Source organism: Colius striatus, chromosome 1 (assembly GCF_028858725.1).
Source record: "Colius striatus isolate bColStr4 chromosome 1, bColStr4.1.hap1, whole genome shotgun sequence".
Classification (NCBI taxonomy): domain Eukaryota; kingdom Metazoa; phylum Chordata; class Aves; order Coliiformes; family Coliidae; genus Colius; species Colius striatus.
Genome location: NC_084759.1, coordinates 149,059,854 through 149,078,872, shown reverse-complemented (window position 1 = coordinate 149,078,872; position 19,019 = coordinate 149,059,854). Strand labels below are relative to the sequence as shown.

General features: G+C 37.4%; 1 protein-coding gene across 2 annotated transcripts in view; it reads left to right on the top strand.

Moving 5' to 3' along the window:
- Nucleotides 1-10,901, top strand: part of SLC41A2 (solute carrier family 41 member 2) — a 59,445-nt gene extending 48,544 nt beyond the window's left edge. For both annotated transcript variants that reach the window (XM_062011442.1, XM_062011431.1), the window contains one exon: nt 8,962-10,901. In XM_062011442.1, the coding sequence (XP_061867426.1) occupies nt 8,962-9,147 (186 nt within the window). In that variant the 3' untranslated portion in view covers nt 9,148-10,901. The remainder of the gene's footprint in view (nt 1-8,961) is intronic.
- Nucleotides 10,902-19,019: the final 8,118 nt, after the last annotated feature.

Below are 19,019 nucleotides of genomic sequence, written 5' to 3'. Positions count from 1 at the left end.
CTCCTTTCTCGAGAAAGCACTTAAATATTTGTTCTCGTTCCCCTTCCTTTTTCAATGACATCATCTATACATGTGGATACAGTAAAGAACAGATTTTACGCTGCCATTTCTTTTGGCATAAGACAACATCTACTGATCTAATTTTTCCAGCATTCTTTTCTATTTTGGTCCCCCCCACCCGTGAGAGATTTTCCAGCTCTGCTATAAAATTGGAAAACCTCACAGCTAATTATTGTCGTTTCAATTATCAACAAAACAGATCCATTGATTTTGAGTCTTTTGAGCAGTGAGATACCTGCATTCTAGGCCTTTTAAATAATACATTGGACTTTGCATTTGTTTTCACTTTGCCTGGAAGGCATATGAAAATGAATGTCAAAAACTGCAAGCCTGCTTGAAGTTTATATATTTTATGTTTGAGCTGGGAGATGATAATTTAATAGAACATAGTGATTCCCAAAGGTAAGAGTTAATTATGGTCAGTTCTGTGTTTGAGCAGGAATGATATCACTACTTTGTCATTTCCAGTTTCTTACTTATATTATGGTGGAGGACAGAAAGCATAGCTCAATTAAGATTATGGCAATATAACACCTATTCCCATTTTCTCCACTATGTTAAAAAATTAATGCTAAATTAAAAAAACAACAATAGCAACAAAGTAAATTTTCTATATTTAAATTCAAGTGACTGTTATAACATGTTAAATTATTTAAATGGACTGGAATAGATTGTTAATTAACTTGAATATCTACTTATTGTCTCTGATTGTCCAGCTCTTCATGTGTTGGAGGAAATGACAAAAGCAGAACTGGAATGTTACAGTAACCTGAGAAAAAAAAAAAATCAAGGAAATTTTAATAGAAAAAACTTAATTATTAATTCCATATTTCTCGCTTTGCTGTCAGCTTGTGCTATTCCACATTATCTTTACAGTGTATTTGTAACATATATAAGAATTCTCTTTGGCATTTTAATAAGACTTTTTCAGATTGCCTGTAAATTTCAACATTCTTCTTTCCAAAGTGATAAAATGGAATTTATTTGCATTGCAAGCTCTGTAGAGTATTACTGAAGTTGAAATCAGATAGTTAGTTTTGTTTTCATCCAAATGTGAAACTTTGGTTTTTTGATTTTTGGTTTTTTACCACCTATGCCTATCAGTTTTTTCCCTGTCTCCTTCCTTCTTTTCTTGGACATTCTTTCTCCAGCATGTCATTTAATTAAAATATTCAAGGGAAATAAGTAATTAATATGAAATGATGTACATTGACAATAGTGTGATTTAGTAGTTATTGATTCAAAATACACCATGTAGAAAAACATAGTACAGTTTTAGTAAATACATAATTGTTTCTAAAAATCATTAAATTATGTTAAATAACACGAGTAGCCACTATTATGATCTACATTCTCCCTGATTCTCCATGAGCAAAACAGTTCTGGGTTTCTAGACTTAGGAAAACCCAGAGAGTGTTTTGTTTATTTTATTTTGGCTTAATTTTCATCCCTCTGATAGTACGGTTGTCTCTCTCCTTTAAATCAACACTAATTCTTGAAATGTTCCTCAATTAAATGTATAAATTTCTTCTATTGAAATCCAAGGCTATACTCCCTTTAACTTTAGTGGGGCTAGGATTTCACAATTGTATTTTCATAAAGGTGGCAAAAAGTGCACATGTATTTGTTAACCTGCATTCAAGTAGAACTTTGAGGCTTGATTTCAAAAGATCTGAGTTAGCTCTGTAGTGAAGAGTCTGTTCAATGTTTCTGAATGGCAACACTGAGGAAAATGCAACAAAAAATATTGTGAGGAAGGTAAGTACACGGGGTATTTCACATAATGCAGCATCCAGCATCCCGGCCAGCCAGTGTGCATTAACGAAAACCAGGATGTTGACTTTAAATGTGGTTTGGATTTGGTGAGTGACTTCTATTTAAGAGGAATACTCTTTTCTTGAGAATTTCACAAAACCTAGTCACACATGAGCACATACCAGTATGCTACATGCAGTTACAATCCAGCATTTGACTGACAAAGAATACATTAATTAAAAAAAGAGTCCTCTTTTTACACCTCACAAAGGCATAAGTATTTTTTAACTATGTATGAAGCTATGCACTGAGAAAAGTTTCACCTTCTGTCTTGTCAACCTGCAGTATCACGAGGGCAGCAATGGAATTGCCAAGCCATCAGTCCTGGCACAGGGCTGTGAGCATTCAAAGGCAGCCTCTGTTCTGCACTCACTGAGCCAGTAAAGCGCCCTCTCAGGAATTTTCCCACCTCATAACCAAATCTGAGCACACAGTTATGTTAAAGACTCAGGGCATACACGAACAATAGGAGGTTCCCAGAGTTATTACCAAGCAAATAAATAATTCCAAAATCTTATCCAATGAAGGTCAGATGTCTACTGCTGTGAAATAACTTTTGCAGTGCTTTATGACTGTTTAGGGCAGTAGAAAACCAAGAGTTCAACAGTGCTTATAACTGTTTCCTGCTCACATCAAAAACATCTTGGCTTTCTCACCAGTGTGAGGATTCTAATGATGGCATGGGCCTCCAGTGTGGAAAAACAACTCATGGGATAAATTGTACATTAGTGAGAAATAAGGAAGGCTGTGTTCATAGAGCAAATATTGATGCATTTTAATAATGCTTTTTCTAATAGGAAAGATTACTTATGAAAAGTAAAGCATAAAGAGACTACATGATTCAAGGAGATACAGAAACTGAGGTCCAAGCCTGAACAGTGCTGCAGCATGAGAAGCAAACTTCCCAGATTCATTGGGATCTGAATGTGGGTATCACCCACTGTTTCACTTCCAGTCATGTTGCTGCCTGAGGTGGAAGCATGGCTCCTACCAAGTCATGAGTAGGCGTATATAATTTTTTTGCCTCCAGAAGGCTCAGCTGAAAGTGTTCATATATGTAGCATGACACACTGAGTTCTGCTATAGCACTTGCAGATTGAGTGTACCTGAACACTTGCTGGTCTGGGCTGCACTCCTCATTCAGACAGCTGACAAACAGCCTGAAAGTCAGACCGTCTTGCTGAAACCAGGGTGTCTGGCAAAGCTACAAAGAAATCAAGGAGACAGTCTGAGGAATTTGGATTCAAACTGTGGATTTAAAAGAAAAAAAGTTTCTTCCCACAAAATTACATCAATATAATCAAAGTGGTTTAGACACAGTTTCAGTTAAAATGCTATCCTCTCTTTCACTGAGATGAGGTTTTAGTCTTACATAAATGTATGCTATGTTGTCTGGGCACTTGGATACTGTTAGCTACAACACAACAGCAGAAACAAAGAACTTGCTGTTCAGATGTTTCTTTGCAGCCAGACATTGAAGGAAATTTCTGTATGTTTGGAGGAAATAGTAACTCGTTTCCCCTGGACACAATCAGATATGCTACTTCAGAAGACAGTGGAGAAAAATTTCTTGTGAGAAATATATGTAGACCCTACTCTGAGAGTTCACTGACTACAGAATTCTGGCTGTAGACAATGGAAATTCAGCAAGTTCAGTGTAGATATGATAAGAGCATGTTTCACATGAAGAAATCCAAAGCCATTTAAAATCTGAGAAATGTAATATATAATTTAAAAGTTAACTTACTGAAAGGTGAAAACCAATAGAAGACCTAAACCATAAATCTAGTGAGAATTATGTCAGTCAGGACACCATAGTCTTTAGAGATCCTTAATTGAAAGTTTCCACTCCTAATTAAAAAAAAAAAAAGCTAACCTTACTTTTGAATTTTGTAGATTTGTAACAGCTCTTACGCAGCAATTCCCAGGTTTTGTCATAGTTATAGGTGAATTTTGATTGATTACAAGTTTGAGAGTAAAGGGGAATTAAAATACATTTGAAAAGAGGTTACCACAGTTTATATGCATCTTTGTTTCCTGTTGCATCTGTGTTTCCTGTCTAAAGTAAGAGAATGAAGCTATTTTGTAATGCACCTTCACATGGAAACAATTTAAGTACAAGTGGGCAGCCTGAGCAACATTCAGGACATCCTGTCCAAGGCATGCTAAATAAACTTGTTCTACATAGTAAACTTACAGTTGCATTTTGATAATGCCTGGGTGAAAAAGCATATGCAAATATATAACCTAAACTCTCCCAGTTTGGTGCTGGAATTAACTAGTCACAGCAACTAATGTATAAACTACTATAAACATAAAAGATTCGAATCTGCTTTACAAATGTTATGCATTTGAATGTTACCCCTTTTATTACTGTGGATTTGACATGCATTCACTGATGAAACGTGGTCATCCCAGATGAAACGAATAATGAAAATATTATAGCATCCTGCAGTGTTATCAGTTAGGCTATAGGAAGCTTAGAAAGTCTTAAGCATGTTTGCAGGGGGTTATGTATTTTTATTTTAAACAATAGAGTTTCACTCTTTTCCCATGTCAGAAGACATGACAAATTAATTACAGGAGGAAATCTAGATCACTTTTAGGAGTCCTTACTATTTACAAGACCAAAAATAACTTTCTTTCAGCTGTACTTGTTGTTTGTATCTAAAGAGCTGAAGGCAGAGGAAAGTAAGAAGAAGGAAAGTAAATTTTGTGCCAGATAACAAAAAAAACCAACCCTGCTTCATAATGTATAATGTTCCCATTTCTAGTCCTGCAATCATAAGATTTGAGCTTTAAATAGTGAGGCTTACTCTTATTCACACTTATTTAAGCTGATGACACCAAACTGGGAGGACTGGCTGATTCCCCAGAAGGCTGTGCTGCCATTCAGCAGGATCTTGACCAGCTTGAGAGCTGGGCAGAGAAGAACCCCATGAGGTTCAACAAGGGCAAATGCAGAGTCCTGCATCTGGGAAGGAACAACCCCATGCACCAGTGCAGGCTGGAGATTGACCTGCTGGAGAGCAGCTCTGCAGAGAGAGACCTGGGAGTGCTGGTTGACAGTAAACTGAACATGAGCCAGCAATGTGCCTTCATGGCCAAGAAGGCCAATGGCATCCTGGGATGCATCAGGAAGAGTGTGGCCAGCAGGTCAAGGGAGGTTCTTCTCCTCCTCTACTCTGCCCTGGTGAGGCCTCATCTGGAGTCCTGTGTCCAATTCTGGGCTTTCTAGTTGAAGAGGGACAGGGAACTTCTGGAGAGAGTCCAGCGCAGGGCCACCAAGATGATCAGGGGACTGGAGCATCTTCCTTATGAAGAAAGGCTGTGGGAACTGGGGCTGTTTAGTCTGGAGAAGAGAAGACTGAGGGAGGATCTTATTAATACTTACAGATATTTAAAAGGTGCATGTCAAGAGGACAGGGCAACACTTTTTTTCTGTAGTGTCCAGTGAAAGGACAAGGGGTAGTGGACAAAAACTGGAACACAAAAAGTTTCACTTAAGGAAAAACCTTCTTTACTGTTGAGGTGAGGGAGCCCTGGCACAGGCTGCCCAGGGAGGGTGTGGAGTCGTCTCCTCTGGAGGTTTTAAAAATCCTCCTGGAAGTGTTCCTGTGTGACCTGATCTAGGTGGACCTACTTGAGCAGATTGACTGGACTGGATGGTCCTTTCCAACCCCTACCATTCTGTAATTCTGTGATTGTTTAAATTTCAATCTAATTTTTATAGTTTTTATCAGGAAGTCCAATATCAAGAATTACTATTTCTGTCCTTTGTTGTTCAAATTATTATGTGTATTTGTGCTCCTTCTTTTCAGACTCTGCATCATTAGACTTTGATAAAAATTTCACTCTTGCCCTTACCCTCCCTCTCTCCTTCTCACTTTCCCTCTCTCCCTCTCTCATTGCCGTGTTGTGCTGCTTCTGTCTTCTGAGGATCTTTTATGATGATGTAACTGTTGTCTTTTTACAAATACACATTTATAAACGGAAAATATCAGTCATTATTGGGGTAGTTATTTCATATTTCATTAGTCTCAAACTGATGATATCTTTAGTTGCATTTTCCTCAATTTTTTTTTGTTATTTTTTACAGAAGAGTTGTAATTTAGCATGATCTACGTTTTAAGATATCAAAACATCTAGAATGTTGCCTGTATTTTTGTAATACTTGCTCTGGGCTGTTTTTTTCCTTGATCAGTGATCATAGAATGTCTCCCTTTTCTTAGATCTTTTTATGTATATAGATATTTAGTTATTTTTTACCTTTCTTAAACCTTAGGGCTATTTAATTCTTCAGCCCGGAAGAATTCCTAGGGCTCTGTTTCATAACTCTCCTACTACTGGTCTCTTTTTTGCAAAAAAACTCTTCATTGTTCTCTTCCTCTGCATATTACATAAGTTAAAAATCCACCTCACATCTTGAACAGTTCTGCACGCATTTACAAGCTTTGCTTATCGCTTTTCTGCAGCATTTCATGCTAAAAAGACAATTTTTTTTACTATTTCATAAGGCTTTTTTGTAATGTTGACAGTTTTTTTCCCTCAAAGCCGGTTCTTTTTCAGTATGAAGGCTTTCTTCTTCATAGCATGAGTACAGAGTAGAAGTCCTGCTATGCCATCTGCATCTTTCTGCTTAAATAAGTATAGATCATTGATAAATCTGAGAAAATGTGAAGTGTTGTGTCACTTAAAGTAACAAGTCTTTCGACGTCTTTTGTATGACTTAACCTTCTTTTGTAGCTCTAACAGGTCCTTGTGAGTAGCTTTTCCTAGCGCTTTAAATCCGAGGACTGTCTTACTTTCAAAAATCAGCAAACTCATGGCAGGGCTTTTAGTTATTTTTTTCAAAAGTACAAGTTGATTGATGACTCTGGCCTCTCACTTTTAACATTGATAAGAAAATCTCATTCAAGTTTTAAGTCTTTTGCAAGCGATCTTGCAACACCAACTACTGTGACCAAAGAAGTAACACTTTACATGAACCGTTCTGTATAATTCTTAAATATTTGGGAGTTTCTAGCTGTGCAAATCATAGAATGGTAGGGGTTGGAAGGGACCTTTAGGGATCATCTAGTCTAACCCCTCTGCAGAAGCAGATTCACCTAGATCAGGTCGCAAATGCATGATGGTAGCATTAGGTTGGTGGATTGCAGTCTCGTTCCACAAGCGATGTGTCCCCACTGCCGTCATGTACATTCATAAGCATCAGTTACTAGGAAAAAAATGCTGCTTGGAGAAGCCAGGTTTGTTACATTTAGTGTTCCGTGCTGTGCACCCATAAGCGAATATGAGAAGGTTCACAAAACTTAATTTCCAAACTACCCGTTTTTCTCAGTGGATTAAGTCAGCTATTTTAGGATGGAACATACAGAGACAAATTAAAGCTTTTCATGTAATGATTTTTAAAAGCCAAAAGCACATACTGTCATTTCAGTTGAAGTATATATGCTATGTCTAATGGGTTGTGTTGTATAAATGTATTCTATATCATCCCTGGAATGAATGCTCGCATCTTCTAACAGAACTTGAATAACCATTGTTGATATGGAGCGGCACAGAGTCCTCCGTGTACATCCTGTAGGAGATGTTCATGTACAGTATCTTCTATAAACAGGCTTCTTTTTGTCTCTGTTAGAAGAAGGAGCTGACTCAAAGAATCTGATAGTCTTCCAAAGAAAACATCTGTTTTAAATATATTTGTTTGGATTCCAGTCAGCACACCTAGGACTTGCATAATTAGCTTAGACTACAGAGTTCCCTTTTCAGATGTGTTTATATAAATAAGCCATGCATTTTTCATTGAGCAAATACTCCTCCCTGGCTTTTTAATTTTTTTTTTTTTCAAATTAGAAGTTCAGGCTTGTATTTTAACATGTATTTTTGCAAAGCAAACATTGATTAAGAAACTTTTTCAATCCTTTTTCAACATTTTTAATGACATTCATTCCACTGTATTTCATATTGTCGAGAAGTGTCTTTCAACCATCTTATCAGTATTTCAGTAATTATGTGCATACATATATAATGATGCTTTTGATACCAGTAATTGATAATTTACTGAATAAAATAGGAATTTTGTACCTTCTACTACTTTTGATACTGCATATTCTTTTAGATGTACATAATAGACTTTTGAATGATGGTAGTAGCTGTCTTAAGATCTGATTATCCAAAAATATATAAAATACAGTGTTTGTATCACTTTAAGCAGCTTCTTAGAAGAGACAAGAAGAAATGGAAGGTCAGTTAGTGTTCCTTTCTCCATTCATCTGTGACGTGCCACATTCCACAGAACCAAGATCTCTTACCGTACATCTGTGTGACATTAAAAGAATGATTTCCTAAAAATGGATCAATGATTATGCTTACCTTTGGTATTAAGATCAAACCTCTTGAATGTTCAGACATTCACAGTTGGGAATGAAATCTTTTACTTTGGGACAAATGCAGCCTGGAGAGACAACTTCATAACAGATAGAACTGGCGTGCCTCATTACAGAAGGACTGCAGCTGATATTTCATGCATAAAAGTAGCTTATAGGATGTATTTTGCAGTTCATACAATCCAAATGGAACTGTTCTTAATCTGACTCGGTAGTCTTTGTATCACATCTGATTCCAGCTCAGTTTTAGGCCTGTGGAAATAAGAGTTATGACTGCGTCGAGTGTTTTCACCTGGGGCAACATCAATTGGTTCTGAATGATTGAGAAGCCTCACTTATGCTCTGTCCAGAATCACGCCTTGTGTGAGAAACACAGTCACACAGTTTGTTTTAATTTTTGCTTTTTCTTGCCATTTCAGAAGCCCTTGAGCATAGACTGGGTGAAGAATGCTGTCCATGATTTGATATGGTTTTGCCACCTGTGCATGTGATTGACTGAGGGTTAGCTAAGTTAGCTAAGTGTCCTTGTCTTTAGCTCTGGGACGTGTTTTAAAAGACTAGTTTTGGAAATATTTTTCAAAACCAGTCCTATAGAATTGGACTGTCCAAGTACGAAGGAGGCAATGACATTTGCTGTTGACTTCCTTTCAATATCACACAAGTGATAATAATACAGATTTTGTTTGATGTTGTGTAGGTGTTTACGCTGTTATGGATTGCTGACTGGATGGTGCACCACTTCTGGAAAAAAGGAAAAGATCCCGACAGTTTTTCTATCCCTTACCTAACTGCACTGGGAGATCTGCTTGGAACTGCCTTATTAGCCATAGGTTTTCATTTTCTGTGGCTCATAGGTGACAGAGACGGCGACGTTGGAGACTGATTTTTCCAGTGGATACTGTGACTTTTCCTTCAATATTAGCAAGACCAATCATTCCACTTGAAGGTCCTCAAAGTGATTGTTCCATTTGATATATGTAAATCAAATTGACAGAGATATAAAACAGCCTTAATGATTTTAGTTTGATTCGGTTTTAAAAAAATTGGATGGAACTAGGAGGATATCTTTAGTCAAGGTGGGTTGCTGCTAGTTGAAAACATCTGAGTAGACATAATGAAGGGCAGATCAATCCTGTACAAAGTTTAATTTTTTTAAAAGATCTAGTCTTTGAAAAGAACGGTTCCTTACCTGTATTGCAACACTCTCTGATTGCTCATTCAGTGGTGACGGGGGAGAGAGTAAGACCCAATCTGTGGCTTGCCTTATCTTGCCCTCACGGGAACAAAGAGGTTATGTGTTTTCATTGGTGGTTAGTAGACCTCAGATGGATGCAGTTTCATACACGTTACCTGATCAATTGATGACATGTTCTTATCTTGCAATTTTAATGCTGTAGCTCTCCAACCATTGCAGACAGTATCAATAATAACTGTTACAGTGATTTGAACCCTGATTGTCTAAGCATTTTATCTCTTCATGTATACCATCAGCATTTATAAAATTAGAGACTTACAAAGCACTCTAAAAAGAGCAACCTAATTGTTTTTTCTGTTGTCATTAATTAGAACAAGAGCGTGGTAAAGACAAATAAGGTGACACTGAGCTGATCAATAGTATGGACGAATGATTATGTTGGAAAGTGTATTTTCATTTAGCAACTGAAAAGTTGTTTAACTAACTGATATTAATGGTGTTTTGGTGGCCAGTATCCTGATTTGAAGGAAGTACCTGAAGATGTTGATTCAAATATAAATACTGATCCCTGATTAAAACTTGGAATATAAAAGATTTTTTCCTTTTTAGGCATTTAGGAAGCTACATAAACTTCTAAAATCCCAGCACTATGTAATGAATTTTTCAGCAGAACTCTCCATTCTTGCTGGTGGGATTTCTGCTTTCAAACTATGGAAGTTGTAAGATCAGTGAGGAAAATGGCTTCTTCTGAAGTATTTCACTTATTTGTATACCTCAGTATTTCACAAAATATGTTGGTCTTGAGACACCTAGTTGCCAATTTGAATGAAATTGTACTGATTGCTCTGTTTAAAATCTAGTGAGAATTCCTCACAGCATACATTTTTAAGGAGTATAGCATACATCCTAAATACATAAATGTATGAAAAACTCATGTTAAATGTTGTGATCGAAAGTTTTACATTTTGAGATTTAAATTAGACAACTAAATCCATATATCAGCATATGTTGTAATCCTGTAAACATTAGTTGTGTGATTTATGCATATAAATCCTCCCTTTTAATTTGATGGACCTACTCAGATGAATTAAGTTATCTGAATTTAATGAGACTTCTATAGGTGTCGGTCACCTTATACTCTGTGGAAGCTGAAAGTGTTTGCAATTTTGAAAATGGAACCAGCTATTCAGTGCCTACACATGGATTTAGATGCCTAACTTTTAGCTCCCTTGTTTAAACATGTTTATTTAAGCTTTTTCTTACACTTATGACAATATAGTTGTTTGAATGAATCATATGGATTATGACTTTTATTATGTGAGAGAAAGATGAAGTCTTTCCCACTTCAGGATCTCTGACTTTTCTTAGTTTGTACTACTGTTATTTAAAATAGTTTCTTGTATGTAGCATTGAGGGAAATACTCCTATTAAATTGTTTAAAACGGACTAGATGTAACTCTCTTCTTTGGTTGGTTTTTTTTTTCCAAAATGGTTATTTATTTTTGGTGCAGTTGTAGATGCTTTTTTTTTTTTTCCATTCTGATAGAATTGCCATCTGAATCAACTAAGCTGATATTTCAGGCACTTTTTGCCTTAGAGTTACTGGATTTTAAAGTCCTTTTTTAAAAATGAATTACAAGATTCTTACAAATTAAAATTTCTTGAATACTTGTGATCTGTTCTTATCTCACATGTGAGGGCATTGTAGTATTTGGTCATAGTAGTATCCTTAATGTGTTACATATTTTCCCAGTAATTAAGCAACAACTGTTGGTACATTCTGCTGACAAAATGGTGAATGTTTAGATTGCAGAACTGGGGAAGAAATGTTAAATGGGAGAAATTCAGTGACATTGAAAAGGAGAAATAAGTTGACAGACTGGAAAAATCTGGGCATGGAAACAGTAAATTGTGGAAAAGTGCAATGTGAAAATTTGTTACTTCAAGAAGAGGAAGGTTCGTTGCATGATTGAGAGAGCAAAGTCCATATTGTGGGAAAGAAAGAGGTGCAAACTTTCACACAGCATTCATTATGAGAGGCAGGAGCAAACAGAAGGAAGTTATTTGGAGAGAAGAATGAAAAAGCACAGCCAAACTTCATTTTCATGAAGGGAAGAAAAATATAAATCGTGCTGAAAGGAGTTGGTGAAGAGGTGGAAAAAGAGATGCATTGGGGAACAGTGGAAGTGAGAAAAAAATGAATGCTCTCAGGAAGATGTGGTTAAAAAGGAGTTTAAGTGGGGAAAAGTATGGCATTGATAAAGCAGAGAAAACCTTGACACCTGAAAGAGCAAGGGCTAAATAATCCATGATATGGAGAAAGGTGTAATTCCTCAATGGAAGGGGCATTTCAAAAACTTACAGGGTTTGTAAAGTCTACTATCTAGTGTTATGAAGGTAAAAAGCTCATATCACCAAGTTTCAGAGCAATATTATTCCACTACATGAAGATAATACAGGGGAAGGCACAAAAGAGTACTTAGATAAGTATTCTCATACCAAGGAATGTACAATATACTGAAAAGCTCTACGCCTTAAACTCATTTTAGCTCAAGTCAGCCTCTCCACTTGATTTTTTTAAACACATCCCAGTAACAGTCAGTGACTTCACTGTATATGTGGCTAAGAAACAGTACCAAAAATTGCATTAGGGACAAATCATGTGGTTTTTGTACTGCTCAAAGCATACAATTGAAACAGACATTCTGAGATGTTTTTCTGTTTCTTGTTATCAAAGCAGCCATCTATTATAACCTTGCAGATTAAATGATTGCTGTTTGTCTTTAAAATTCATTCTTTTCCTTCCTTCCACCTGCTACAACTTTCCTTCATACCTCCCTTGATATTTCCTAGTCTAATTAGGGCTAGGACTGATTCACATCTGTTTCCTTTTGTGTCAGCACTTAGCATTTTCTTCATTTGACTCTTGCTCGTATTAATTCACCTCATCTAAACTGCAGGTCATCTTAAAGCTCCTCCTGTAACTTCTTGTGCCATTTTCATTCTGCTGATGAGCTAAAGCAACCAGAAACTCCAGTTGCTTTGCCTTTATGAGTTACTATCTGTAACGTGATGCTGAGTAACTGTTGGAGTGCTCTTCCTTGGCCATACCTACTGTCTGCTCTCTACTTCAGAAGTATCTCTAGGGTAAGCAGAAGAAGAGTCAGACTATTTGAAATGTGTATAATTTGCCATTCTAAAGGATTTTGTGGCCATCTCAGTTGTTCTATGAGCATGCATGAAAGGGGATAATGTCATTTAATAAAAAACTAAATGCAGCTTTAAAGTTTGGAGTCAGAAGCATTTCATACCATAGGTGTTTTGTTGTTTCCATGTAATGCTTTGAAATGATCTTTGCATTCTAGTGACTTCCCAAATTACTTCAGCTTATTTTTAGAGCGATTATATAGCCAGGATAGTTCCACAACTTTATTATGCTGTTTGATGTAGGAGAATATTCTTCTTTTGATGTATTTAAATCAATATTTTGAGTTTCATAGCATCACTGTGCATCTTGCCTTAATCTGTGATGCTTAAATTTGTAATATCCTCTTCCACTCTCGTGTTTAATGTATTAACTTCACTGGGGCTTTTAGAATGCTGATGAGAAACTGGTGAGCAACAAATTAATTTCACTTTTTTTGGGTTTTATTTGCTAACTAAATTAGATTTTTCTCATCCAAAGATTAAACCAGCATGAGGATTAAGGCTTTTTAAATGCGGAATAGTTTGCAGAATCTGGACTAAAAAGAAGATGTATCGTCTTTGTAATGGTTTTGCTATTTCACTTCAGTTCTGAGCATCACAAAAAGCTCCCTAAAGTCCAAGAATAACCTAGAGTACACACTTGGAAACAGTAGTGCAAGCACTCCCTTATATGAAGTGTTTGAAATTCCTGATAATTGTTATAATAGCAAAATTGCTGTTGCAAAGGAGATCGTTTCTTTAGAGGTGCAGAAAATAGCAACAGAATGTGGTAACTGAATTATAACCTGCTTTAAAAGGAGGAAGGCAAAGTTTGAAAACAGTGCCAAAGCTACTGGAAGCAATGTGAAGTCTTTTTGTAGGACTTTTTTCTTTTCTTTTTGGCTAGGTTTTGTGATAAAACACAATTGGTTTGAAATTAAAACAATACATTGTTTTAATTGCGTCCTCTAATCCATTTCTAATCAAGTCAGTCTCTTGTTCAGATTATTATTTTCCCCTATGTACTCAAGAATTAAAAAAACCCAACTTTCTGCTTATAAAAGTGTGCAGGACTTGTAAAGAGGTGTGTGTTAAATTAAATCCTCATTCCCATGGTCATAAAGGAAAGACCTTCTGTTACATTCAATGAAAACTTGATCATCATTCATGCTCTGCATGGGTACCCTAGGCAATTTACTATTAAAAAACATGAATAATTCACAATTAAAGCGAATCACACAGAGTCACAGAATCTCAAGGGCTGGAAGGGACCTTGAGAGATCATCTAGTGCACACATTTAGTAAACAGACAAGATTGCCATATTCTGGGTGGGCAGGCAAGAGCAGCAGCGTGCCCTTTAGTCATTCAGCATTGGCAGGGCTGGATGAGCATTACTTTCTCTCCAGCTAAAAGTTTCATTTGATTTCCTGCTAGTTGTTTATTCAACATGCAGGATACTTCATCATATGCTCTATTTATGCTTTTATTTCTCAGTTCAAACTATACTTTAAATTTGCTTCTTCCTTTACTTAGCATTCTTCAACTTACTCTTTTGGGAGGTTGTTTCCTCCTCAAGAGTTGCTGAAAGTTTGAGAGGTCAAGGAAATGCTTTCCTTGAATAACTTTAAATCTGCTTTCTGCAAGTGAAATAGGGTCCTGAAGGAATGATATGGTAGACAGTAATTTACTTCTGAATAGTTTCTCAAGATTTCATTTCTCTAAGTTCTCAGATTTATATTCAAAGTTTTACTGTGAACAAGATCTAAAAAGGATTTTGACTGTTTACTGGGGCTTTTTTTCTGTTATCTCCTGGTTTTAATTGGTGAAGTTGTTGCCATGTTCTGTCTATGGTAGAACAGCATTTTAATAAAACTAACATTCTAAATAGTATTCCAAAAACTAGGAGCAATAATAACTTGTTTTATACTTGGGAAGTGATCATCCATTAAGCTACTTCCGTGTGAATCCTTACACTATGTTTTGCTTAAGATCATCCAAAGCTTTTGTTTTCTGCTTTGTTTTTGAAGTAGGTGTTTTGCCCTGTGCTGACACAACCAATTATTTTGTTCTCTTAGAGGGTCCACGATTCTGGAGTAACTTTAGAACATGCTTCATCTCTACTGTTTTGAAGACTGAACCATTTTTTTACACATTGCATAGGAAAATGTAGACATGTCTGATTAATTCTCACTCCAGGGGGATGAATGGTATCTTTCACTTAAAGACCGTCTCTGGAGTTTGGAGCATTTCCAACACAGAAGTTAGCTCACTAAGCTTGACCACATTAGGTAACTGAGATCAGCTCAGGTATCAAGGTCATTTGAATTTGTGGACGAAAGTGTAGATGATTTGGAGATATAAGTAAGCTCTGTATTTATCTAATGCATGAAGATGGCTCCTCTCTGTTTCATTCATTTCATCTTAATGCTTTGAGATTGCCATTGCTGCTTCTTTAAAGCCAATCCATTAAGGCCATTAGGTACTAACAGTAGTGCAAGTGTGTCACAAACTGTGGACCTCCTCTGCAGCAAAGGACGTCAAGCTCTTTGAAACAAACCCTTATAAAACCTGTAAGTCATTTGTGCAAAATGGATAATCTAGAATGATGCAAATTCAGATACAAAAAGACACACTCATTCCTAGGTTTCATTTCCAGCTGGCCTTTGCTCTCTGCCCACATGAGAAAGCTGATTCATGTTTTTAAAGACTTTTTTAAAGCCCTGTAAGGTTACCATGCCAAAGAGCATGAAACCCAGCTCTGTTAGACACCGTGTCTGGTTATGTGGTCTGTGCATGAGACTGACATGAGCTACGACTATGTTCACCCCTTAGAGAGAACTAAATCTCTTGCTTTGAGCAAAGCCTGACTATATATTTTTGGCATTAAACAGAATATGGTACTATATAGGATTGGCACTGTGCTGAATACACAGTACTGGCCGTGCAGGGTTCTGCACCTCAGACAGCTATAGCTGGAAGAGCTGCCACCAAGACACCCACTGTGTTGCTGGGACGTAGTAAGACTTGGCTGAAAATTGGGAAAACAAACCTGTCCACGCAACAGTTCTTCTAACCCATCCAAGGGGATTTACTGAGCTACCCTTGTTCTTCTCCACGGGCCTTCACTCTGCTCCGTGCACGGTGTCCTGATCATCTACTTAGATGATCTGCAAGGATGGGAGCTTGCAGATACCTTTGCAGACCATTTTCTCCCTATTTTCATGTCTTACTGGAGGCACAGAAGATGCAGAAATGTCCATCAGTTCAAAGGAAGTCTAGTTCTGCTGTTTGCTACAAACACTGAATTTTAAATGTTAAGTCCTGTAAACATTTTGAAGTCCTTCTAACTTGAGATTATTGTGTTACATAAATGTTTAATAGCTACAAAAAGTGCACTGAAAGCACTGATTAATGCATACATACCTCTGGAATATGTATAGCTTTCAGACTAGGAGAAACAAACCTGAACATTTTTAGCATTCATTATGAGAAGCAGAAAAAAAGTCCTGTTACAATAGGAGTCCTGTCACAGCATGTAAGACAAAGCAAGTAACTGTTGAGCTCTCTGATTATTGATTCTCATTCAGCTCTAACAAGGTTACCATTTTCTGGCATAATATGGAATTGAGGTGTTCAGCATAAGCTGCCTTCTACTTATCTGATTTTTTTCAGAGCCACAGCACACTTGTGGGTACCTGCTACTTCAGCCATGTCATGGTTATGGGTGTCCCTCACGTATGTTCATGGTCAAAATCACCTGCTAGTTGAGGGCCAAGTTTTATAATCCCTTTAGTCCTTTTCATACCTTTATAGAAAGCTCCTGCCATGCAGAAGATAATCTGGAGTCCTTTTTCTGGCACAATCCCTCAGGATCAGTCAGAGGGCTATGGTGTGAAGTGCTGAACTTGCACAAGGTCAGTAACTAGCTTGGCTGGCCCACAGAATTAGGAGAAGGTCTGTGTTCTTGCCTTTCAGGGCTATGGGGAGGTTCCTAATAGCTGTAGAGCAGAGTCAGATTTATTATAGCACTGACATCAATTTAATTCCTCTTGTGAAGTGGGAGATATGGCCTGAAACTCTTAGTCAGCAGCCCACAACAAATTTAATTGTGTTCATGGAAACGTTCAAGTTCAGGTCAAAAAGTCCAAGGAGCTATGCTTGCTCTGTATGGCAAACTGATGGTCACTCGATAGAAATGAACCCCTGCGAGTAGCAGGGAGGTAGTATGCTTGGGTTTAGGATGCTTCTCTGCTGACAGCCTCTGAGAAGAGAGAGGAAGCATCTGGCAAGGCAGCATGTGGCTGCATTCAGTTCACGTCTGTCATGACGTATATCCAGTTTGTATCAGCAACATCGCTGATGCAGAAGGAAACCATTAGCTATCAACATCATCTCTTCAGCTAATTATCCTAAGGCTTTTTATTTGATCAAAGGAAATAACGTGAGCATGTTATTTCACTCAGAAGGAGCACATCTGGTAGAAAGTATCTTCTGAAATGTCCGTCTAGAGAGAAAGCTAACAGCTCTGTCCCCAGCCAAAAGCTGCACACCTCAAAATCTCACTTTGTGTGGTAATTCGATAATAAAGGAGTTGACAGCAACATCCACCACAGGAACCATGACAGCACCTGTGAGCAAAAGGCTGACTGCAGCCTTATCTTGGTTTAAGGTATGGAGAGCACTTTTTCTAAGAGTTTTAGATGGAGATTCTGATGATCAAAACCAATAACCATACATCTTACATCTGAAACCAGTTAACTCTTTCAGAAACGTTCACCTGAATGCTTCTCATCTGACAAATGATTAGGAGACTGGAGCATTTCTCTTAAGAGGAGAGGCTGTGAGACCCGGGACTGTTTATCCTGGAGAAGACTGAGAACGGACCTTCTCAATGCTTATAAATACCTAAAGGGTGGGTGTTGAGAAGTTTTCTGAAGTGTCCAGTTACAGGCACAAGCTGGATTCACTTCTTTCCTGTTCAGGTGAGGGAGCCCTGGCACAGACTGCCCAGGGAAATTGTGGAGTCCCCTTCTCTCAAGGTTTCCAAACCCACCTGGATGCATTCCTGTGTGAACTGATTGAGGTGGACCTGTTTCTGCAGGGGGGGTTGGACTAGATGGTCTCTAAAAGTCCCTTCCAACCCCTGCCATTTTAGGATTCTGTGAGGACTGAAATCCAGATGCTGCAAACTGTAACACATTGCTTGGGCTCTGTCCCAGTTCCTGTATACTCTCCTCTGGTTGCATTTCCAAGCGTGGAAGCACTCATTAATGTGTATGTGAGTCGTTTACACTTTTTGATCAGTTTCCAATAGCCTTGGCAAAGATTTGCCAGGTAACCTGAAGCATACTATAATAAGCAAAGCAAGATTACTCTCCTCACTGTATTCTTAAATGCTTTCCTCTAATTTAATTCTCAGTATCTCATAAGGAGGCTCCCCAAACTGAGTCTTTCTGTCTTAAATTTCCTCCCATCTTGCATTTCTTCTACGTAGTTATACAGACTTAATTTCTCACCTGAATTGTGCTCAACTGTGCCTCCTATCCTTGCACTGTTGACTTCAAGGGGTTTTTTTTAATTAAAAAAAATAACTGTGTCTTTAACTTTTGAAATTTTCCTAAGTGGAAAAGGGAGGCTTTAAAAGCATCTGCTGTAGGAATGACACATCAAATCATATTGCATACACACAGCAGTAACCTTTTGATGGCAAAATAGCAAAGTATGTTGTAAAATTAATGCAAAATAGCTGAATTGTTATGTCTTTCCATGTAACTGAAAGCAACTCTCTTAATAAATCCCATATAGCTGTAATTCCGGGAGGGAAAAGATTTTGTTTTTCTTGACTGAGTGTCTCAGCATTTACCTGGACACCTCTGCAAATAGCTTTTGCCTCTCCATAGCATCTGTGCTTGCTCTAATTTGACCTTTTTTTCTACATCCATTTCTTTCAAAATCAAAAAATGGTAAAAAAATATATACAGTGAGTGATATGCATTAAAAAGCTCAAAAAAAAGGAAATAAAAGAAACCCAGCACCTTTACTTTAGACATAAAACTGAACCTATTTTAGCTAGAACAGTTATCTGCCAAGGTAAGTCTAACTAATTTGAGCCTAAGGAAGGCGTAGAAAGGCCAAAACCCTGTCTTTGTAGAAGCATTTCCAGGAAATGGGGGGGCTGTTGTGGGTTGCAGGTTTTGACTTGATGTAGGGCTGCAAAGACCTGCTGACAGCACAGAGACCTCTTGCTAGCTAAGAAGTCATGAACTGACACAATATAATTCTAGTTTTTAGAATAAGCTGAAGCCTAATGGCTTAACTGTTATTATTCAGTTGTATGTTGCCCTGACAGCTTTATGTATTTAAAAAAACAGAA